A 25,689-nucleotide genomic window follows, 5' to 3' on the forward strand; every position below is an offset into this window, starting at 1 on the left:
TGCTCAATTGATTAATGGCTTTGAAATCTCATCCCATAAAAGTCAGATATTCATCATCTTTTTTTTTTTTTAAAGTAAAGGGGAGAAATAATACATTTATCAGAAAATTATAGCTTACAACAAGCTACATAGTACACAACCGAATTTTAGTCCTAAAAGAAGCATTTTCTCCTGTTAAATGCTAATATTCATTCTAAATTTTTTCAGGACCAATTTAACATGTTGACATGATTCATTTTAATTAGTTTTATATATTAATTATTTAAATAATAACCACTTACTATAACCAAATAATAAATATGATTAAGAATGACAAAATTTCTAATAAAAAATACATTTTTCGTGACATATTAGTGTCATTTCGAGTCTAGTGATTCGAGTCTCGATCAACAATAATGCGAGTAGCAAAATCATTGGCCAATGAAAAATAGTTTAGATATTAAAGAGCTATTTATAATTATCATATTCAATGATTCAATTAATATGATATATTTTAAATAATTATATAGAGAAATTTTATATTTACACAATGATTTATAAAAATAATTTTTAAATAAAAGTGACTCGATGTAAGATTTTAATTAGATCTATTTTATATTTTAAAAAAATTATATTATGACATACATCATCCAATTACAATCTGCTTATAAGTTTAGTTTCGTAAGATTTTTTATTTTTTTTGTAAATCAAATATTTTTAAATAAAAATACATATCGTACGCAGAGTTTTTATTTTATTTTTGTAAGAGATATCGTACGTAGAGTTAAAAAAAATTGACAAATAATTCATTAAATAAAAAGAAAAAAAAAAGAATTAACGTTAGCGCGCGTAATTACCTGTCCCTACCGTGGTCCGTTGGAGTACAGTTCTGTAACTGGCCTTCTAATAACTTGTCCTTTTATTTTATTTTGTAAATGAGCAAAAAGCATCCAATGATCAAATTTTTTCTTAAATTTTAGCTAAAAATAATATTTTTTTAATTTTCTTTTATAAATTTTACTCAACTTCTCAAAACCTCATTGAGATACTTCTTATTATTTCTTTATTTTATTAAAATAATTATTCTCTATTTTTTTATTATTATTTTTCTCTCACATCTCTTTACAATCTTAATTGTTCACTTTTTTACATCTTCCTTCTTTTTGAACTATACTCTCTAGCAAATATTTAAGAAAAAAATTAATGAATTTTTTGTGGTTACAATAATATTTTCAAAATTATTATATTTTTAAGAATAATATAACTTTTTGTCAAAATTCTCTTTTTCCAATGGTAATATTTTGTAAGGGTTAAATTTAAAAAATTAGTAGGGAATTTAAATATATAATTAAATTCGGAATAAAAAAACTAGAATTATAAAATTATTAGGGAATTGAAATCATACATAACACTATGGAAATCTGTGTTTGTCAATAAAAATTAGTTAATTGTTTAGTAAAAATGACTTTATTTAATATTATTAAAATATATAAAAATATAATCTACTTAACATTAACAAAAAAAATATCAATTTTTATAATATTTTTTTTAGTTTTAAAAAAAGAGTAAAAATAATAAATATATCTAAGTATATTATTAAATATGAAATGAAAAATCAAAAGAATGATTTAAAATTGGTACAGTTGTTCCCAAATTTGGAAAGCAGCTGCACAAATTTTAAAATAAAAAATTAGAAAATTAGTTTAGTGAATCGGATGTGGTACACTTTTGTTCACTTTACATATTTTTTCCCTATAATTTGACTAAGAGTGGGGTTATTATGCCGCCCCACTCTTACCGCTAGACGTACTGCTTAATAGTTTTTTTTTTTTTTACATATTTAAATATTTTTAAAAAATAAAAAAAATATATCAATATATTTAAAATTATTTCTTTAATCACTAAATAAAAAAAATAAAATTTTTTTTTTACAAACGATCAAAAGAGCTGTCAAAATTGGAAGGTATAATAGTTTTATTCTTTGACTAAAGAATACTTATGAGGACGAAGATGTAAATGCGTTGAGGCCTTTTGTTTTTTTTGTTTTTCCTTCTTTCTTTAAGATACACCTCTTTTCACATGTCACTTTAGAACTTGCTTACTGTACATTCACTTCCTTTAACGCGAGTGAAAACAGCACTCCAATTAATTTTTATATTATATCTTGGTGATGTTACATGTTAGAGAACTACTATAGTTATAAAAGAATTATAAAAAATTAATTTTATAGATTGAAGTATCTTTATGAGATTCATTAAATTTATCTTAAAATAAAAATAATTTTACAATCCGTTAGATATTATGAACTACTAGGGGTGTAAATTTAAATCGGTAAACCGGAAAACCGGCCCTGACCGGACCGGACCGAACCGGACCGGTTGGTCCGGTTTTGAACCGGTCCAGTCTGGAACCGGTTCCTATATTATGAAAACCGGTCGGATCCGGTCCGGTTTCGGTTCCGTAGTTTCTGAGACCAGACCCGACCGGACCGGACCGGTTAGAAAAAAATATATATATATATATAAATTAATTTTATATATTAATCAAAATATTTATATATATAAGTTTTATATATAATATGTAATTATATATCACATATGAAATAATTTCATATTATAATTTATAAATTATAACATAAAATGTTAATCTTAAATATGAACATTTGTAATTTGTTTGATTATATGTTATTAATATAATTATATATAAGATAATGCTATTATAATTTATAAAATAAAAGTTTAATCTAAAGATGAAAATTTAATTGATCATATGATTTAAACATAATATATATATTAAATTATTAATAACATTTTATCATAAGAAGTAATATTTTATTATATTTTTTTTACATTTTAAAAAAATCGAAAAACCTGACCGGACCGGACCAGAAACCGGTAAAACCGGAGGTACCGGTTTATGAGGGTAACCGGAGCATAATCGGTTTTGAAAAATACAAAACCGGTACATACCGGTTCGGTCCTAGATTTTATTCAAAACCGGACTGGACTGGACCGGTTACACCCCTATGAACTACCAATTTGTAGGATTGGTTTGTACATTTGCAATTGTCAACGTTATGTTTTGTACGTCTTTGGGTCAAGTTTCAGCAATTCAAATATTTAGAACTGGGCCTGCATCAACGAAGAAGAAAGAAATTGGGAGAGGGCTGTCTTGGGGCCGGGGAGTCTCCGATGCCAAAGTTAATAAAGTCTTTTGGAAGTTTGTAAATAATGAGAGAGTCTAGAGACCATAGCTTTTTTGTATATGGAAATTACTATTTATACTGGGAGTCTGGGCGGGGGACAGATTGTGCTTGCTTCCGTGGAGTCCATGTCCTTTTTATTGTTCATTTTGTCAGAGTCTTTTAATGCGATGTGCCTTTGTGATGACGTTATTAATGTGGCGTGTAGCTCGGGTAGTGGTGTCATTAATGGAGCATGGTTCCACGATTTGCTTTATTGCGCTGGTGTCTTTGGCGGTTCGTCGATATTCCATGTCAGAAGATCAAAGGTTGCCTGGTTTTCCCGTTCTGCCCTGTACGAGTCCCCATGAGAGGGGTGCGACAAAGTGGTGTCAGGCCTGTCCGTCCCATCCGCCATCATTGTTTACTTTTCCTTACAAGCGACTTATTTTGTGGGCAATTTTGGGCCCTGGGGCCGGGTATCGGGGTGAAACCCATTACTCTCGGCCGAGCACCCTGTGGATTTTGGAAGTGAGGGGGAAATCTCCTTACAGTTATCCTGCCAATTCCTATCGGGTGGGTCCGATAGGAATTCTGCATTTCCTTCCTTGATTAATCAATTTTTGCAACTGTAGCTATGCGGCCTTTTCTTTCCCGGGACGGGGGGTTGTGGATTTCTCGATGCTCACGTGTTGCACTTCTGCTTCCCAATTGTATCTGAGTGGCCTTTTCATCTTTACACAATATCTGACATTGGTTCGCCTTTAGCTTGTATGGTTGTACTTCAACAGTTTTGATCCGTATTAAATGGCACCCCTTCGGTCTCTTTCTTCATTATTCGCATTAGGCGGTTACTTATTTCCCACGTCACATTACTGGATACGCTCTACTGGAATCGCGGCAATCATGGGATTCTAGTACTCCGTGAGGCGCGTGGGTTCCTACTGTCTTGGGATTTCAACCGTCGAGCTTGCCTATATAAGGTCCCCTTCTTTCTCAGCGACGAATTACTTTGTCTATTCTCTCTTCTGCTAGATATCATGTGTTCCCCTTCATTTATCAAGCACTTCTCCTTGTGTTGTTCTTCCTGATTCCTCTTCTTTCTCCCTGTTGCTAATGGCCCCTAAAAAATCCTTGCGTCCTTTCGGGCTGGCTAAATCTTTCGACACTGCCCTTACCGTTGACAACAGAGCAACACCGCTTTAGAGGAGTTTGTTGGCTTCTCATGGCATTTGGAGGTGACTCCCATCAAGTTGGAGTCGTTGAGGGAGACATACAGGGTTCCTCAGACGGTGGAACTTGAGGTGCCTCTCCCTATCGAAAGGGAGGTAGATTTTGAGGGTTTTGCCTCCAAAGTTGCGGTGTACCTCGCCATGTTCTCTAGCAGCCTCAGATTACCCTTCTGTCGTCCAGTGCTAGAATTGCTGGATTATTTCCAGTTGGCGCCTGCTTAGCTCCTTCCTAGCATGTGGAGGATCCTTGTGTTGTGCTGCGTCATTTGAAATCACGCGTTGGAGGAGGCCGGGGCTGACTACTTGGATCTCATGGTGCGTGAATTCTTCCTCACCTACAATCTTTTGAGGCGAGGTCGTAACACTTATGGCTTCAAATCAGTCTAAGCATTAGTTCGGCTGGAGTCGTAGTATGCCATAACGAGGGTGTGAAGTTGTCTATTCTTCTTTATGTTCGGCAAGGGGTGGGAGTTTCCTGTTGACCAGGCCAATCGGCGTGCATTCCCTATTTGCGCCATATGGGGGTTGTGAGCGATGACAAGGGTCGTCGTCCTACTGCGACTCCAGCCGAACCAACGCTTGGACTTGTTTGAAGCTGTAAGTGTTACGACCTTGCCTCAAAAGATTGTGGGTGAGGAAGAATTCACCGATAGGTTCGTGTCAAGATTCACCGACAAGTACTTGTCTTTCTTCATGGTACTATGAAAGGTACAAATATGGGACGACGAGTGCGACCTGGCATTCGAGGCTTTCAAGAAGTACCTCACAAGCCCACCGCTCCTCAGCCAACCTAGGTGTGGGAAAACACAGATCCTGTACTTGTCAGTCTCTCCCCAGGCAGTCTCCTCAGTATTAGTGCGCGAAGAGGATGGAGTCCAGAGGTCGGTCTACTACACCAGCAGAGCATATCGTGTGGCTAAAGCCAGGTGGCCTCGCAACTCACCTTCACGCTGGTGGTAACCACACACAACTCACCTTTGCGCTGGTGGTAACCACACGAAGCCCATTACTCTCGACCGAGTGCCCTGTGGGCTTAGGAAGTGAGGGGGAAATCCTCTTACAGCAATATTTAAGAATTTAGTTAATAGTAATAAAATACTTTGAGTTAAGATATTTTATTAGATTTTGATAAAAAAATAGAAAAAGTTCGGAAGTGAGAGAAATTATTTATATTATTTTTGTTTTGAAACTTGAAAATGTTTTATTAATTTTTTGTGTTTTCTTTTAAAATTTGTAAACGTTGTAATAATTAGGTAATGCTTAAATGAAAAAATTAAAAATTAAAAATTAAAAAATATTTTATATTTAATTGATATTTAGGAAAGAAATTATAAATTTTTTTAAGAATTTCTCATTTTATTTCATTTAAGAGACGTAGTCAGGTAGTAGTCCGACGGAATTTCAAAGGAGGGTGGAAATGGCTTCTTTTGTTTAGGCACGGATAAACAAGGCCATATTCATGTTCCTCGTTTTAAGGCAAAAGATTATGCAAAGCTACTTTTCTTTTGTTTTCTGTTTTTCGTAATCGTGCAAAAGCTAATTTCTGAAACTCAATCTTGCCCTTTCACACTAAATTGGCCTTTTTCTATATCTTATACGGGCAAGTCCTTGGATGGTACGTCCCATTTATTTATTTTAATTTTGTTTTTAGTATTAGCGTATAAATATAGGTTAGATAGTTATGGATTTTATTTTATCTTATTTAAAAAAACTTATGCTATTAAACGAATTGTACCTTAAATTTATTTAAGTATTTGGGTTGTAGTTGCTCTGACAATTTTTTGAGAAATATCATGAAGGTGTATTTTATTAGAGTTGGATATTAATGTTAAGAATGCTTGCATTAAAATTGTGTAGAGAAATTTATAAACAGGGGACAAGTCTATATGTTAGACAGAACTCAGCCCGTTATAAATATGGGACGTTAGAAAGAAAATAACGCTTACAATGCAAAATGTATTAAAAGAAATTAGAGGTGAATTTATTCTCACACGCACAGCATATAACGAGTTGTGGATGAATATAAGCCCTACACTACACAATCAAACTGGGGAACTATACCGAAGATTGGCTCTAGCAGTCTCGTATATTTTTATAGATAAAATAAAATGAATTGAGATTAAAATTAAAAGTTGAATAAAATATTATTAAAATATAATTTTTAATATTATTTTTATTTTGAGATTTGAAAAAATTAAATTATTTATTTTATTTTATGTAAAAATTTAAAAAAATTATAATAATAAGATGAGATAAAATGAATTGAAAAGAATTATAAAAATAAACCAATACTCTAATAATAGTTGACTCAACGAGGTAACTTTATTATTTACGGCTAAGTGGGAACAAAATAAGCCATATTTCTTAATCCAATAAAGTAATAAAGAGGCGGTGCCCTATAGTGGCCGGCACGCCTTGGCCTCTCTCCTAGCTTCATCTATACAAAACCACGCCTGACTTTAATACCAACCGACCAAGTGTTACACCTTTGCATGCACTAAATGACCAAATCGACACTTCATTATATAGCGTAATGGCAGGATTAATTAATGCTAAATGTTAATGTCGTGTTTCATACGTCTTTAGGCCATATTCTAGCAATTTAGGTTGTCAGAATTGGGCCTACAGAAATAGAGAATAAAAAGGCTAGGAGAGGGTGGTCTTAGGTCTGGGGAGTTTTCGATGCCAAAATTAGTAGCATATTTTAGAAGTTTGTAAATAATGAAAGAATCTAGGGATTAGAGAGTTTTTCTCGTATCTAGAAGTTGATATTTATACCAGGAGTCTGAGGGGGACAGATCGTGTCTGCCCCCATGGAGGCTATGTTCTTTTTACTGTTCCTTTTGTTAGAGTCTTTTAATGTGGCATGCCTCTGCGACGACGTCTTTAATGTGGCATGTAGCTCAGGTAGTTGTGTCATTAATGCGGCATGATTCCCCGATTTGCCTTACTCTGCTGGTATCTTTGGTGGTCCATCAATGTTCCCATTTGAGAAGATCAAAGGTCCTCCGTCTTTCATACTCTACCCTGTACGAGTCAGTCAAAACCCCAACTTTAGTGGCCCATGGCCAAGCTGCCAACCAAGCCATGACGAGCCCATGGCTGATGCCTTGACACTGTCACCGACAAGGCTAGACAGCCCCATCCATGCCTCGACAGCCCCACGAGCCATACCTTGACACTGTTGCGGACAAGCCTTGACAGCCCATTGACACTATCGTTGGCAAGCCTTGACAACCCCACAGCTGCCCCACAAGCATGCCATGACATGCCTAGGACAGCCCCACAGGCATGCCATGACTCCTGCCATGACATGCACAGGACAACCCAGCTAGGACAGCTAGCAAGGTTAGTGGTTGCCCTGGCCAGCGGGCGGCACGCCTAGCAGCCCCATGCGCCCAACCTAGTTCACCCTAGCAGCAGCCCAGCGTACCCATGCAGTAGCAGGCCAGTAGCCCCAGCGTTTGGCCCCATGCCAGCCGCACACCCAGTAGCCATGCCACCCAGCAGGCAGCCCAACGCCCAGGCCCATGCTTGGGCCATGTTAGCCACATGCATGCCAGCATGCTAGCCACGCTAGCCATGACCGTAGCCCATGCCATGGGTCAGCTAGGCTACCAAAGGCCAACATATGCCATGGGCCATTATGGGGCCCATCCAATACTTATTTTACAAAGGGACCTTTTAGGGTTTTCCACTTATGTTATTGCTTTAAATAAGACCCTTATTCATTTCATTTACATATTTTGGAAATTTCCTTTGTGGACGGCTTGTTTGATCTAAAGATCATTTTCGATGTCTTCGCACTTGGGCTTCTTGGGTGCAATTCATGAATCCCAAGGAGAGAAACATCACCTTGCAATTTGTGAATAGATGTTGAGTCTTTTATCCATCTTTTGCATATTTTCCATTCCTTATTCAATATCCAAATTATCCATAGTTTGTTCATATATTTTCTTGCATTTTCTCGCATATCAAACATATCCTAAGCCTTATTCTTCATATTCTTTTATTTCTCAAATATCCAAATACTAAAAATAAAGTCTTCATCTTTCTTTTGCTATCAAAGACCAAATCCACTTTCTATACATTCCACCAATTACCATAGCCGAAATCCCCACTGTCGTATACATTCCACCATTTTAAGTCATTGCCTCCATCATTCCATCCACATATATTGCCTTTACCGAAACCCTAGCCTTCCATAAAGATTTCCTAAATTTTAGGATTCCTAACCCTAGCCTCCATTTGCAACTCTTATAATTTAGGTCATCTCTTGACCTAGTCAAGACCCTAATTCATCTTCGAACAACTCACATCCATCTTATCGTTTAGAACCAAACCCTAGCCACATTATCTTTCATCCAAATCCTATCTCTCATCTCCAAATCTCTAAATTCTAGGAACAACCCTAAACTCCTTCAAACACCAAAAAGACATTCCTTTCCAAGCCTTAGTAGAATTCCCTCATCCCTAAATTGTAGGAGACAATTTAGGAATCCTAATCTCATTCATCCACATCCTTCCAAACGCTAGCAACTCATCCTGCACGCCAACCTTAATCCAACTCCTCCCAATTTCGTAATTCCCCTTAGCCACCATCCAAAACCTAGCATCACTTCACCATACCAACTCTAAGCATCACCTAAGTGGCACAACACCAAGGGTCATCATCAAGCCGTGCCACATCGCATCATACATACAAATTTCATCACTTAGATCACCTTAACTCATTATCATCAATTGCACCACTAAACACCATACCTCCATCAACCTAGGGACCCTTCATTGCCATAATTAGTTCAAGGCCAAGCAAGTTAGTAAGAATAATTCGGTCATCACAAGGCGAGGCAAGCTAGTGGACCCTAATGTTTAGGGACTAGACCGAGGTCCCTAACAGAGTCCCCATGAGCGGGGTGTGGCTGCGAGGTGTCAGGTCTGTCCGTCCCATCAACCATTATTGTTTACCTTCCCTTGCAGACGACTTACTTTGTGGGCGAGTTCGGGCCCTAGGGTCGGGCATTGGGGCAAAGTCCATTACTTCTCGATTGAGTGACCAGTGGACTTATGAAGTGGGAAAAAATCCCCTTACAGTTATCCTGCAAATTCCAATCGGATGGGTCCGATGGGAATTCTGCATTTCCTTCCTTGGTTAATCAACTTTTACAACTGTGGCTAGGCAGCCCACTCCTTCTCTGGACGGGAGGTTGTGGATTTCTCGGTGTGTACGTGTTGCACTTCTGGTTCCTAGCTATACTTGAGTGCCGTTTCGTCTTTAGACAATATCAGGCAACGGTTTGCTTTCAGCTTGTATGGTTGTACTTCAACAGTTCTGTTATACATTAAATGGGACCCCTTCAGTCCCTTCCTCATTACTCACATCAAGTGGTTATTTATTTCCCACGTGGCATCACTGGATACACTCTGCTGGAATCGTGGCGAATGTGGGACTTTGGTACTCCATGGGGCGCTTGGATTTCTATTGCTTTGAGATGTCAATTGTCAAGCTTGCCTATATAAGGTCCCCTTCCTTCCCAGCAATAGGTTACTTTGTCTATTCTCTATTCTGCTGGATATCTTGTGTCTCTTTTCCTCTTTAAAGCACTTCTCCTTGCGTTGTTCTCTCTGATTCCTCTTATTCTTTAAAGCACTTCTCCTTGCGATGTTCTCTCCAATTCCTCTTCTTTCTCCCTGGTTGCTAATGGCCCCCAAGAAATCCTTGCATTCTTCTGGGTTGGCTAGATCTCCTGATGCTGCCCTTGCCAAAGACGGATAGGGCGACACTGCTCTAGAAGAATTTGCTAGTTTCTCGTGGCGTTCAAAAGTGACTCCCATTGAGTTAGAGTCCTTGAGGGAGACTTACAGGGTTCCTCGGATTGTGGAACTCATGGTGCCTCCTCCTACTGAAGGGGCGGTAGATTCTCTAGTGGGCCTCAGACTAGTGCGATAAGTGCTAGATTTTTTCAAGTTGGCGCCTTCTCAGCTCCCTCCTAGTACGTGGAGGATCCTTATGTCGTGCTGTGTCATTTGGCATTGCGAGTTGGAGGAGGCCAGGGCTGACTATCTGGATCTCAAGACGCGTGAGTTCTTCCTCACCCACAATCTTCTGAGGTGAGGCTGTAATACTTACGACTTCAGACTAGTCCAGGCATTGGTTCGGCTGGAGCCGCAGTATACTTCTGTGAGGGGGTGGAGTCTTCTGTTCTTCTTTTTGTCCGACAAGGGGTGGGAATTCCCTGTCGGACAGGCCAATCCGTGTAGATTCCCTATTTGCGCCATATAGGGGTCGTCGGCGATGACAAGGGTCGTCGTCCTACTGCGACCCCGGTCGAGACACTCAGGATTGAGTTCGTCCATGCTTGGGTGAAGGCCGACCCGAATGGCGTTCTTTTAGATGCTCTGCTAGCTGAGGATAGCCTTCGTCGGCATTTGGCCCCCTGGCCAAATTGCTCTCCGACGTAGCCTTCCCGCCAAGTAACGTCACGTCCCAGGTCCGCAGCTGCTCTCCCAGCTTGCCGATGGAGGGGAAAGGGAAAAAACCTCATAGGATTTCCCCTGCCAGAGCCGACTCTGACGACCTTCCCATTCCTCTCGAAGGTCCTTCTGCGGGGGTGCTTGTCATTCGGCCAGAGTCGTCGTCGCTGAGGAAAGTGATGACGATTGCGAACTTTCCTAGCACTGTGTTGCTGGCTCGAGGAGTCGTTGCGGATGTTCAAACTGATTTTTTGGTTCTCGACTCTGCTGCTGAAACCGTTCTCACCACCTCGCTGGGTCCTTTGGTTGTGAGGGTATCTTCAAGTCTCCTTGCCCCTCGACACTGCCTTGGAGTGAGTCCTTTCGCCCTTGCCCACTGAGCATTTTACCAAGGACAGGGGGTCCCCTAAGTGGGTTTCCATCCGAGAGTCCCCTCTACTACACTCCCCTGAGGTTGGGGTCTCCTTAACTGATGATGAAGTGGCAGAGGTTGTTCCTTGGGCGGAGGAGGCAATGGTAGGCATTCCCCTCGCTGAGGTAGCCACAACGTCTGCGGTCCTTGGCGCAGATGAGGATGCTGTTGGTGAGGTCTCGATAGACTTTTGACCGACGATTGTGGAGAGTCATGCCGACCATATCCGCAAGGCGGATAAGAGTCTTAAGAGGCTTTTTGTTGGGGTAATCTTTGTTTGTAAGCTCTATGTGCCTCTTGTTCGTTTCCTTCTTTGATTTTGACCTTGACTTTTGTGGCAGGGCTTGGAGCGTTTGGCGGCATTCATCGAGGACAGACGAGAGGAGGTGGCAAGCGTGGATATAGTACTTAGTTTGCTCCCACAACTGGCTTTACACTGTGCAGTGGAGGAGCGGAAGAAGGAGGAAGAGGTTGAGGAGGCCTTCATTGACTTGTGCAGTAGGAGCTTCCCCCTGATGAAGTGTCCGTGGAACTGGCTGCTCTCCTCTAGAGGGATCTAATCCCAAGCACCGTTAGGGGTAGCTCTATGGGACATAATCCCACCCGCTGATGGTTGATTCTCCTCGGCTGCACTCCGACCGGCTCCTCGGATGGGTCTTGCTCTTCTCTGTTGTTTGAGGTTCCAGTTTCAAACCTTCTCTTCCAAAGCTCAACCTCTCTTTAGATTTCATTTTCGCACACTCCAGCACGCAACGCCTCTTCTCACACCCCAAGATTACCCTTCTATCATCATATCGCCCTCCTGTCTTCACCTCTTCCAACAGTTTCTCGCACCCCTCCACGGCTAGCTGGCAAATGCTTGTTGCGTCTTGGCAGTTGCTGTCACTATACAGCTCAATTAGTTGCCTCAGTACATTCCTTGTTGATTTTCTTTGAGGTAACCTCTAGCATTATCGGCATGTCATAATGATAGAGATCTTTGTCTACCATTTCTACTAGGATTTTCTTCAAGGTAACCTCTAGCGTTATCGGCACGGTGTAATGATAGAGATCCATGTTCGCCACTTCTACTGGAATATGATCTGATCAGGCTTCTAAACGCGACCAAATCCTTATGATCCGCCTCCAACCCATGTGCTACTCCTAGAAATCATAATGCTCCTTCCACAAGCACACATTACCCCTATATATGGGCTTGTCAGGTGAATATAATACCTTATTTTATATCAAACATTATGTATAAAGTTAATTAACTTATTACCTTCCGCCCATTTTGTAGCCCCCTATTATCCAACCATTTGAGTCATATAGCACGGGTACGTCAAAAGAAGTTGAGGAATTTGTTGAAAGTGGGAAGTGTGTGTTATACCCCATATGATAAGGATAAGGGTAAGTGGTATATGAGATCTCACATTACTTGGGAATAAGAAGTTCTTGCTCTTTATAAGTTTCCAATGAGGCTCCAATTATATCATTGACTAGTCCTTTTGTAGTATAGGCCATATGGTTTGAGCCTTCCTTTGGGGCATTACAAATGGTATCAGAGCCTATCCCAACAAAAAATGTGGGACTTGAGCCGTGCCACCTACGACGGACTGGCCCGACGAGAACGTTAGGAATCTAAAGGGAGGTAGATTGTTATACCCTATATGATAAGGATAAAGGTAGGTGGTGTATGAGATATCACATTGCTTGGGAAGGAGAAAATTGTATCATTGACTAGTCCTTTCAGAATATAGACCATATGATTTGGGCCTTCCATTTTGGCGTTACAGGGTGAGACTTCAAAAAAAATTAATGAAAGTGACTGCGGAGCTCCCAACAAATAAAGAAGGTACAAGTTTGCACTCAAACGAGCATGATATTGAGCAAGTGCATTGCACTATTCAAATTGGTGAGTTACATGTAAGAATTCATATTTTAAAAATTGTGGATTGAATTCTCAGTTGTTTAACTATATATGGTTGTTATGTAATGATAGAAGAAGATTGTGAGTGAAGGCTAGAGGGGTATTGATGAGGATGGTAGTGCGATAAATCATGAATATGTGCCTATTGATGAACCCACGTCTGGGATGACTTTCAAGGATGAAGCCGCACTAAGTGCATATTACAAGCAATATGCAAAATGAGAGGGATTTGGGGTAAGGACACAAAGAACTAAACGAGAGTCAAATGAGACAATGAAGTATATTACACTTGGTTGTTAAAGGGGTGGAAAGCATACAAGTAGTAGTAGTAGTAGTATATCGAAGCCATGTCCAACAACAAAGACAGAATGTAAGGCGAAAATCAATGCTCGGCTCAATAATGGTAAGTGGTGTCTGACTAGTGTAGAACTAATCATGAATTGAACCTACTGGTGTCTAGATATTTTAGATGCCATCAAAACATAGACTCACTTGTTAAATGGAAGCTAGAATTGAATGACAGAGTTGGGATAAGGCTGAATAAGAATTATTATTCATTTGTTGTTGAAGCGAGAGGCTTTGACAACCTACATTGACACAGAAAAATATTGCAGAAATTTCATTGACAAGGCAAGACACCTTCGACTTGGAAAAGGAGGTGGCGTGGAACTCCTAGAATATTTTGAGAGGATGCATGATATGAATCATGACTTTTACTCCACTATGGACTTGGATGAGGAGGAATCTAGATTGAGAATTGTATCTTGGGCTGATGCACATAGTAGAGCATCATACCTATATTTTGGGAATGTCGTAACATTTTATACGACTTATTTGACTAATAGGTACGGGATGCCATTTACACCTTTTGTCAGTGTAAATCATCATGGCCAATCCACACTTCTAGGCACAAGGTTGATATCTAGTGAAGACACACACACACACATATATATATATATATATGGTTGCTTCGAGCGTGGTTAAAGTGTATGGATGGTCGAGCACCAGTTGCAATCATAACAGATCAGGATCGTGCAATGAAAAGTGTGATTGTAATTTTCTTCTTAGAAACAAGACATAGATATTGTCTATGGCACATATTAAAAAAACTCCCAAAAAAGCTTGGCTTACATTCAATATACAATTGTAGTCTAAAATCCTTCATTCTGGGGTGTGTGTATGATTCTCAAACATGTGTTCAATTTGAGAAAAGTTGGTGGAGGCTATTGGATGCATACCAACTTCATGATAATGCATGGCTGAGTGGGTTATATGCCAGTTTATTTGAACGATGTATTTTAGGCTGGGATGAGCACTACCCAACGGAGCGAAAGCATGAATGCTTTATTTGATGGGTTCATACATTCGGGTACCACACTTAAAGAATTTGTTGATCAATTCGACAATGCCCTTAGGAAAATAGTTGAGAATGAGCAATCTGCCAACTTTAACTCCTTCAATGCCATAATACATGTGTTTCAATTTGAAAAATAGAGAAGCAGTTCCAAAGTGTGTACATTGATGAGAAATTTAAGGAGGTGCAACGAGAAATAATGGGAATGACTTGCTATAACTACTAACTTATAAAAAATGAGGGTGCGATCTCAACCTATGAGGTATCTAACATTGTGCAGATTGAAAACTTCACCAAAGACGTAAAGGTTTGCGTTTATTTCAATATTGAGGAGGTCGAGCTGAAATGTACTTGTGCTTTTTTTTAGACTCGAGGCATTTTATGTAGGCATGCATTTTCTGTATTTAGAGCCCAATGTGGTGACACATCATTACCGTCTAAGTATATCTTAGACCGTTGGAGGAAGGACTTGACGCCAACTACACACTTATTAAGAGTAGTTATGATGATTTACATGCCAATCCGTATACACATAGGCATAATCATCTTATGAGTTTTTTTTCTTAGGTAGCAAAACTTATATCGAGAAATGAGGAACGTTACTCAAACATGGGGTCACTTACTCGATGTCAAAGATCAATGTACTGACTTAATGTATGAACCAAGGCCTTCAAAACAAATAGTTACCACTAATAGAAGTGCAGAAAAGGGTAAAAAAGTCATCAGTCCGAATGTTGTGAGAGGTAAAGGAAGGCTGCCGACACGGAGGAAAGTTTTCATTGTTGAAAAGTCTATAAAAAAGAAGAAAAAGAACACTAAGAAACAAAAGGTCTGAAGCTCTCTTTATAGTTTTTAATTTACTTTGTTACTAGTGTATAGATTTTGTTATATTGACACACTTTTAATTTCTACCGGCCCATCCAATTAAGTGGATCAAATGAAATACAAACAACCATTCCAACTCAAGTTAGCACAGTTTATACGGTATGATTTTCTATTATACTTTTCTTTGCTTCTATACTCTATACTAATAATATTTTTCCTTCAACTGTGCAGGAAGAATGGTCAACACCCACTGGTGCCTAGTGGAGTAGGTTCTATATTTTTTCCTTCAATTAGTAGAAAATGTTTCTTTTTCACAAGTTGGGCTGGATTTTGAGTTCATAAATTGAGTACAAAATTGCATGGATGACTACATGGATGAAACACCCATTGGTGCCTAGCGGAGATCGCCCTATATTCTTTCCATCACATGGATGGTTTTTGGTTGTCCCACTGGAATTTGTATTGAACAATAAAAAGCTTGTTATTTGATGTGTTTTTAGAACTGAAATTTGTATTGAACAATTATTTAAGCATGATGGGCTATGATGATATAGTTTTTGAAAGTTTGCTCTAACATGAGCATGTTGTTTTTTTTTTTTGCTTGCACGACTAGAGCAGCTTATGAACGTTGGTTTATTGGTGCTTTTGTTGGAGTTTAATATAACTTGAAACTTTAGGAAATAAACACTGCATGTATGCATGCTAAAAGCTTTGTGGCTTCAGAAAATAAAGGAAAAAATACCACAAAAAAATGAAAAGTTGAACTAGCAATAGAGTCATGAAAATATAATCACTTTCTACAAAAATGAAATGCAAAAGTACAATGATTATCTGAAATTGATGAGTCCTCAATCTGAAACTGATTAGTACAAAATACGCCTAATACAATACATTAATTAACACTTTTTACAGTGATGAGAATGATCATGAGTCCTCGGTCTATAACTGATTAGTACAAAATATGCCTAATACAATACATTAATTAGCACTTTCTACTTCTCTCTTCAAGACTTTATCATCCATTTTATCTAACTCTCTCTTCAAGACTTGCCTTTCAACTCAATAGGTAGCCCATGACAATCCCAGCTGAGTACAAAATTCACTTTGGAGTTTTGAAGGAGCTGCTTAAAGATAGAATAGAATGAGAAGAATGAACTGAAGTTTATTTTCTTAACATATATAGCTTCACAGGTTCATAAAAAATAAACGAAATTCACAAGCTTACTGTGTCAAATAATGGTTATTTTTCATTATTACTTAGAAGCTTGAAATGCTGTGATACTGGTATGAACAAACAAATAAAAAAAAAACATGAATTTGGATCATGTCAAATAAAGTTTAGCTTTGGCCCAATGGCAGCATATTCTTCCTTCATAAGAACACGGTGGAGTGTGAAATCAACTGCAAATTCCTTTGTGTTTATGCTAAAAACAATAAGTGGAAAGTACGACATATAAGGAGGGCAGAATGATAAGCTTCTCCCATGAAATTTTATATCCTCGAAAAGGATAAAGATCAACATCAAAAAGTTTTCATGCACTTTGCTACGCACCTCAATTATCAGGAACAAGATATATTAGCAACAATAATATATTATGCAGAAAACTAATCAAACATCAAATGGACCGTATATGGTCCCAATAAAACTAAAAATAGAAAAGACATTCATACTCACATTTAATAAACCAAACAAGACAAAATAAACTTGCAAGATACACGTCTCTTCTAAAGAATTCTATAAAATAAACCACATGATCGATTTGCAATATCAATTTCATCACGAACTTATTTATTTACACATCCCTACCAAATTCACATCTAGATAAAATTTAGCTTAAAGCTAATGTTTTCTCCTAATTTCTCCAAGGTCACTTGATTTTTTAGGAAAATGTTTGTCGAAATCACATGTATGTATACGTGTACACATACACACATAGAGATTAGGGAAAATTCTAGAATCAAATAGAGGAGTGAGAAATGAAAGGATTCAGCATACACACAAAAATGCATAAGGGGTTAAAGAATGGAATTATTAAAGTACCCAAATTAGGAGAGCTAGAGCTTTGATTTTGTGGGTGCAAAAATAGAGCAGATGTGGGTCTGATGCAAATGTTGCATCCATGGCTGAGAAGGATCTGATGGGTGAGAAATGTAGCTGATGTTCATGGGTAAGGATGGTTTTTTGAAAAAAATAACTTGTATGTTATATTCATAAATCAACAGAATTACAAAGTTTATCAATTTCCACAAGTTTCTTAATCTCTTGAGGATAGTCCTCAATCCACACTATCTCTTCATTTACATGTAAAGTACTTTTAGCAAGACTATGTGCAACACTATTGCATATTCTATTCACGTATCCAACCCCCAATGTCTTCTATTCTCCAAAACCACCTTCAATTCTTCTATCAGTTGGCCATGCCACTCCCATGAGCTTCAGCCTTGTTAACTGTTTGAATCACAGTTAAGGCATCTCTTTCCAACTGCACCATATCAAAATTTAATTCATTGCACAACTTCATAGCCCTTCAAAGAGCATAGATTTCTACCATAATAGGATCTGCAACATTTAGCTTAGGACAGCACAAAGTAACTAATACTTCACCACACCTATCCCTGATGATCACCCCAATCCCACCTCTGTTCTCATCAATCTTCAAAGCTGCATCCCAATTGACCTTGACTGTCTCCCCAACAAGTGGTTTCCAACGAGTAATCATATTGCCTCGAGTCCCAAACCTCTGGTCACTTCCCTGCTTGATCTGAGCTTGCTGGAAATCTAACAACATCTCTGTTGCTAGATTAAAAACTTCATTCGGACCCTCAAACTTGTTCTCAAAAACCACCCCATTCCTTCTTAGCCACACTCTTCTCAGAACCATAGCCATCACCTCCAATTGGTCTTGGCAAGCTTTGAGGTCCATTCTGCCAAGAGATCAAACATATCCTTCTCACAGCTGGACCACTTCTGCACTGGACTCCTCTCACAAGCCCACACATCACTAGCCCCACTGCAACTCCACAAAGCATGACAGACTGATTCCTCAGCCCTCTTGCAAACTGGGCATAAGGCTTCTCTTAGGACTTTCCTCCTCATCAAATTTCTTTTTGTTGGAAGGCAATTGGTAATGGCTTTCCAAACAAAAACTTTTGCAACCTCTAGAATATTCAACCTCCATAATTTCCTCCAAGCGTCCTCTACCTCTTCTGATGCCTCCCCTCTCCCTCTTCTTCTTTTTCTCATTTCAGCATGATAGGCAGATTTAACACTAAACAAACCATCCTTTAAATGAGTCCATATTTGCTTATTTAGGAGCCTAGCAATACTGACAGGTAATCTACAAATTACATTAGCTTCATCATCATTGAATACTTGCCTCACTAGCTCTTCATTCCACCCTTTATTCTCAATAATCATATCCTCCACTCTTGCCTTAGCATTTAGGATGTTCACAGGAGATTGAGTTTTAAAAGTTACCGCCTTAGGAATCTACCTATCTTCCCAAATTTTTATATTCTTGCCATCCCCTACTCTCCAAACCAAACCATCCTTTAGTAACTCCATAGAATCCCATAGGCTCCTCCAAACAACAGAAGGCTTAGACCCCAAAGAGGCTTGCAAGATCATAGAATTTCGAAAATATTTTTCCTTAAGAATTACTGCAGCCATAGATTGAGGATTTAACACCACCCTCCAACATTGCTTTTCAAGTAGAGCCCTCTTTAAAGCATCTAATTCTATGAAACCTAACCCTCTAACAGCTTTGACATTCCCATTTTTTCCCTACTCCTCTACTGGATTCTATTGTCCCTCTGCTTAAATTCGCCCTAGAACTTTGCTATTTGCGATGCTATCTCTTGACACAGCTTCAAAGGCAATTTAAAGACAGTAATGTAATACGTGGGAATAGTTTGGATGACTGTCTTTAGAAAAACTTCTTTACCTAAAGCTGACAAAAATTGATTTTTCCAGTTACTCAACTTTTTTCATACTCTATCTTTGATGTTATTGAGGGTAAGGATGGTTTGAAAACACAAGGTTGTGTTTTTTTTTTTCTTTTTTAACATAAGATTGTATTTTAAAAGAGGATAAATTAGATATTTGATATGTAAGGTGTGTCATTTCGTGTTGTAGGCTACGTTTGGGTAGTGAGAATACCTAAAAATTGTTGAGAATGTTTGTGAATAGTTATGAGTAGAGATTGGAGTGAGTTTGTGAGTCCCATTGAGAGTATTTTGAATTGTTTGGATGTGTGAAGTATGTTAAGTTGTTGACTTTTGGATAGATAGTTGAAAAATGTGTGGGTCTCATAAATATTATAGTGATTTTATAATATTAATAAATATTGTAGTGATTTTATTTTATTTTTATATATAATAATGATAAATATTATAATGATTTTATTTTTAATTTATATATAATAGTGATAAATATTATAATGATTTTATTTATATATATATAATAGTGATAAATATTATAGTAATTTTATTTTTTATTTATATATAATAGTGATAATATTATAGTGATTTTATTTTTTATTTATATATTATAGTGATTTTATTTTTTATTTATATATAATAGTAGTAAATATTATAGTGATTTTATTTTTTATTTATATTTAATAGTGATAAATATTATAGTGATTTTATTTTTTATTTATATATAATAGTGAAAAATATTATATATAATAGTGAAAAATATTATAATGATTTTATTTGTTATATTATATATTATAGTGATTTTATTTTTTATTTATATATAATAGTGATAAATATTATAGTAATTTTATTTTTTATTTATATTTAATAGTGATAAATATTATAGTGATTTTATTTTTTATTTATATATAATAGTGATAAATATTATAGTAATTTTTTAAAAGATTTTAATATAAAAATAATTTATTATATTTAATAACGTAAAATATTTTTAATAATATAAAAATACTTAAAAAGTGTCGAGGTATATTAAGTATAGCCTTATGTCGTGAGTTGTAGCATTTTTCTAAAAGTTAGTTCAAAGCCCTAGAAATCTAGAATCCGAAAATCGAAATCCGCATCAGGGCTGCCCGATCGTACCACCATGGGAAACACGGAGAAGCTCTTGAATCAGATAATGGAGCTTAAATTCACCGCCAAACTCTCCAACGCCAAGCTAAGAAGTGCGAGAAGGATGAGAAATCCGAGGAGCTTAAAATCAAGAAGGCCATGGAGAAGGGCAACATGGACGGCGCCAGAATCTACGCCGAGAACGCCATCCGCAAGCGCACCGAGCAGATGAACTACCTCCGCCTCGCCTCTCGCCTCGAAGCCGTGGTTGCTCGCCTTGACATCCAGGCCAAGATGACCACCATCAACAAGTCCATGGCCAACATCGTCAAATCCCTCGAGTCGACGCTCGCCACCGGCAATCTCCAGAAGATGTCCGAGACCATGGACCAGTTCGAGAAGCAGTTCGTCAACATGGAGGTCCAGGCCGAGTTCATGAAGAGCTCCATGGCCGGCTCTACCTCCCTCTCTACGCCGGAGGGAGAGGTCAACAGCCTTATGCAGCAGGTCGCCGATGATTACGGCCTTGAGGTCTCTGTGGCGCTGCCTCAGCCTGGAAACCGAGAAGGTCGACGAGGACGACCTCTCGAGGCGCCTCGCCGAGCTTAAGGCCAGAGGGTAATCGATCGAATTAACAATGAGGCTGCTTGTTGATGACTTCTTATTATGAGATTGTGATATGTGTATGATGCTTTGTACTTAATACATTATGTATATTTGACTGAATTCTGTCTTGGGATTATTGCTATTGTAGACTATGCGGTTATTTTTTTGGGTGTCGCTGCCTTTAATGTGGCTTTTGTGAATTTGGTTTTAAGTACGTAGGTGCATAGTCTGATTTCTTCACGTGGCCAATCAACGTGTTATTTGTTTAGATAGAGTGAATTGGGATCTGGGTTGTGTGTATATGTGTGTGTATTATGTCTTCTGAAGGCTATTGGTGTGGTGGAAGTTTGTATATCTGATTGAAGGGTAGTCTTTTCATTTTTGTTCAGCATCAATTATTAACTTCGACCCTTTTTTTTTTTCTACCATTGTGCCTCTAAAATTTATTAGTTAATATCTGAACACCTATAAAAAAATAAAAGTTAATATCTGAACTATGCGTGGGATTTGATATTTGCATTTAAATTTTATTCGGTTCTGATTTATATATTATGTTTCATGGTTTACTCTTTGAGATACCAAGCAGATGTGGATGTGGATAAGTCCTTTATGTTTTGGTTAGCTTTCAAGGATTTTAATTCATCATGGTTTCTTAACAGTCAGTTGCACATGCTGTTAGTGAATGCTGTGATTGTAATTGAAATGTTGTACTGCAACTAGAATAATGAGAGAAAACTTTTTTTGATAAGCAAAATAAAAGAGGGCATCAGAATAATGAGAGAAAACTGTGTCAAATTATGGATTTCCATTGGGTAAAGCCAGCCGCTGGATTAGGAAGATAACGGGTAATGCTAAAGTTGCAGGGCATGTGATGTGCAATACATTACATTGGTTTTTGGCGCTAATGGACATGAGAGTTGCTATAAATTACATGACTAAAGAGAGTAAAATAGCTTAAGTTTTCTGGAGGTAGAGGTGAAGAACTGAGTTCCATTGAATTATTGAATGATTTATCAGATATGGATGCATTCTCAGAAATTACTTGATGAGCTTGCTGTTGAGGTGTCTTGCTTGTAGAGCATACTCATGTGAAGCGCTCGAAAGAGTGCTGTCACATATCTAATGTATTTGAAGACCTGAAGGGGGAAGATGCATGTGCATGGAAGTGAGACGAAGTATGCAGCTTTTCTTAATAATTGTTATTTTTGTGCATTGAAGTTTCTGTAGCAAGGTAAGTGTCTTGCCTTCAGTTGCCTTCTACTATAAATTCAGCTAATCAGATCCGTTATGAAACTCTACATGGGTTTTACAAGATAGGATAATGTATGCAGTTTAAGAAATTTTAGTTTGTTTGCTTTGCAGGATTTGTTGGATTAAAGTACCTCTCATATAGTAACATAAGTGAGAGAGAGAGAGAGAGAGAGAGAGAGAGAGAGAGAGAGAGCTTGATCTTAAAAATGTAGTAGACAAACAAAATCGTGCACAGAGGTAAGAGAGTGTTGTGGTATTCGATGGCTTTTAAAAACAGACTGACATGGTAGTGCTATGCAGTCTGAAATGTGGCCTTAGGTGGCTTTGACATGGTAGTGCAGCCTGAAATGCAGTCTGTATAAGCTTGTAGTGGAATAGCTTGTGCGGCTAGCAGCTCATTTTCCCGAATTGCATACTGATTTGTTTCATGCTGTTGTACTCTTTTTTTTTTTTTTTCCTTCGATCAATTTTATGTTCAACTCTGTCGACCTTTCATTTGGACGAATTAAGATGATATCATTTTGTCCCTCTCATTTATAGTAATTTGATTTTTAGATTATGCTATTGATTTGTTATCTCTGTTTGTCCCTTCAATTTAACTTTTGTAATCAGTGTTGGCATTCTCTACTCTGAATTATGAGGATGCCATATTTTGTCATCCAGGATGATGTTGTGACACCCCATATGATAAGGATACGGGATATGTGGATCCCACATTGTATCATTAACTAGTCTTTTTGAAATATAGGTCATGTGGTTTGGGCTTTCTATTAGGATGCTACAACTTATATGGTGTAGCATGACCTATACTCTAAAATGACTAGTCAATGATACAATTGGAGTCTCATTGGAACGTTATAAAGAGCAAGAACTTCTCATTCCTCAGCAATGTGAGATCATATACACCACCTACCCTTATCCTTATCATATGGGGTGTCACAAATGTAGTCGTTGATAGGAGTCAGTTCCTTAGGCCATAGGTTGATGCTCTTGTCATACCTCACATGCTTGTATGCTAAGAGAGGAAATATTTGGGAAGCAATGAGCTTTAGCTCAAGTAAGAGAAGAAGAGTATAGGTTTTAGAACGTACAATAAAGAAAACTTCATTGAGTGAGCACTATGGAGAGCATTAGTTATGGAAAGTAACACAAATACATGGTTATGAGAGGTATTGCGCTAATCCTTTGCCCCAAGCACAGATGGGAACGGTAAAAGCTCTAATGGAGGAGATGAGTTATAACATAACCACAAAGTACTTTTTCCTTTCAAGTGGTTTGTAGTTTGCTACTACATGAGTGGTTTCAACTTTTCAAGTTGGGTCTTTTCATGAAGTTTTGAGTGAGCTCAATATTCTTTGTTCCAGTAAAATCTACTTAGGCTGCATTTTCCTTGAGAGCAGTTGATTAAAAGAGCAAGATCTAACATGCTTAAATATAAATTATAACGAAAAATTGCTCAAGAAGAGAGCTTCTGGAGAATCTTTCTCCTTTCCCTCTTTCAAATCTATATTTAGATTATCCTTCATCAAGACACAAGTTCCAAAGGCGTCTTCAGGTTGGTGAGCACTGATGTGTGGAATTACACAATCTGGTCTGGAAGGAAGGCAAAAGGAAAGCTTGAAGAGGTGTCCAGTTTTACCGTAAGTCCCTAATCCGCAACCCCCAAGATTCTTCAAAAGGCAACCTTGATTGGTAATGCGAGTTCGTCTTAAGTTCACAGAGATGGCCAACGGTAAGTATTAAGTGACAAAAACATAAGTTTTGCGTTAAAATATAGCCAATGCGAATAGACTACAACATAAACATAAATGACTTTTTGCAACGAAAATTATTTTTCTTTCCACTAATAGTCTTTTGGCAATGGTCAAACTTGTGTTTTTGCAAATAGTTACAATTGCAACGAAATCTTTTTCTTGGAAAATTATCATTGCAGTTAACATAGGATTACCAACGAAAGTACCTTCGTTGCAAAAGTAAAACAGCAAATACCAACGCTCTAGTGACCGTTGCAAATAAGAAAAAACTTAATCACCAACGATAATCCTTTCTTTGCAAAAAAAAAAAAAAAAAAAAAAAAAAAAAAAAAAAAAAAAAAAAAAAAAAAAACCATATGATTACCATCGAAAGTACCTTCCTTGCAAATAATCTCCTCATATTTATTGCCCAGAAAACCTTTTCGAGGGGACACTTTGTGTTTCTATTGGTGTTTTTTATCCACCCAAATTCAAGACCCATTAATGGGATGGTATTTCCTAATCTCTATTCAAGCAAACAAACGAAATTATTGTTAAAAAAAGCATTGTTGGTATTCTCACTCCTACAAGGATCAAAAGGGGACTCCGTGTTCTCATTCTTCGTATTCTCATTCCCAACCTCACAGATAGCAATTAGCTCAAAGACCAAGTATTGCCTCCAGTGAAGTCCTTCATCCATAAGGGTATAAATTACCTTGAATGTAAGCCAGTTTCAATTTTGGAGAGGCTACCCTAATTGCTTGTATGGACGTGTGGATGTATATTATCCATTTGAACTCGATTTCTCTCTTGAATGAAATTGATTCCTCTGTTGGAAATCTGTATTTTGTAAGATTTACATATTTTTTTAGAGTTATGATGAATGACCTACTTTTGATTGTTTACATTCATTCATGAATATGTAACGATGTACTCAATCCATGGTTGATGGAAACCAAGTTGGGCTTACTCTTAAAGATCATTTGGAAATTCCAGATGGGCCAATTACAAGATCAAGGGCCAAGAAAATTAAGGAAGCAATGCACGGATTGGTGCAATCCACTTGGGATTAAGCTAGCAAGAGCCCAACACTCAAGATGAGCTTGAAAGAAGGATAACCAGCTTTGATCCACTTGATTCAAGCTGTGGAAGACATGACTTAGAGATAGGGTCTATTGTTATTGAAGACTTCCAATTTGGTTAAATGATTTATTTTATTAGTTTAGAATAAGTGGGCTTGAAGATGCCTGGCCCACACGTCTTATTTTTAATGAACTAGGATTTTCAAGAAGGTCTTGTATTTTGGCCAATGGCTTATTTGGAAAGTTACTTTTTAGGAATTAGGGTTTCAAGAGGTACTGTAGCGTTACTGTAGCTGTACTGTAGCCGCGGGTACTATAGCGCGACATTGTTCATCAGGGCATTTTGGGTAAAAATGGGCTTTATTTTGGCTAGGGTTTTAATTAGGTTTAGTTTAAATACTCCTTGTAGCCTCATTTGAAGGTTAGACAATATTGAATTTTATTTGTGAGTTGAGTTTTCTCCTCTTGTTCTTGATTGAACTCTTGAACTTATCAAAGGTAAATCACAACCTTTGTAGCGTTTCTCCTTTGTAATCTAGGTTCTTGAGACGGGTTCTTCAACGGGTCTAGATTTTGATATAATATAGGTTCTTGAAACGAGT

General features: G+C 37.7%; 1 protein-coding gene across 1 annotated transcript; it reads left to right on the plus strand.

Annotated features, from left to right (window-relative positions):
* The first annotated feature begins 20,449 nt into the window (after window positions 1-20,449).
* Window positions 20,450-21,037, plus strand: LOC121237732 (ESCRT-related protein CHMP1B-like). Its single transcript, XM_041134591.1, is given in 3 exon segments — window positions 20,450-20,504; window positions 20,507-20,975; window positions 20,977-21,037. Coding segments are annotated over 3 exon segments (585 nt in total).
* The last annotated feature ends 4,652 nt before the right edge of the window (window positions 21,038-25,689 follow it).

Source organism: Juglans microcarpa x Juglans regia, chromosome 6S, assembly GCF_004785595.1.
Source record: "Juglans microcarpa x Juglans regia isolate MS1-56 chromosome 6S, Jm3101_v1.0, whole genome shotgun sequence".
Classification (NCBI taxonomy): Eukaryota; Viridiplantae; Streptophyta; class Magnoliopsida; order Fagales; family Juglandaceae; genus Juglans; species Juglans microcarpa x Juglans regia.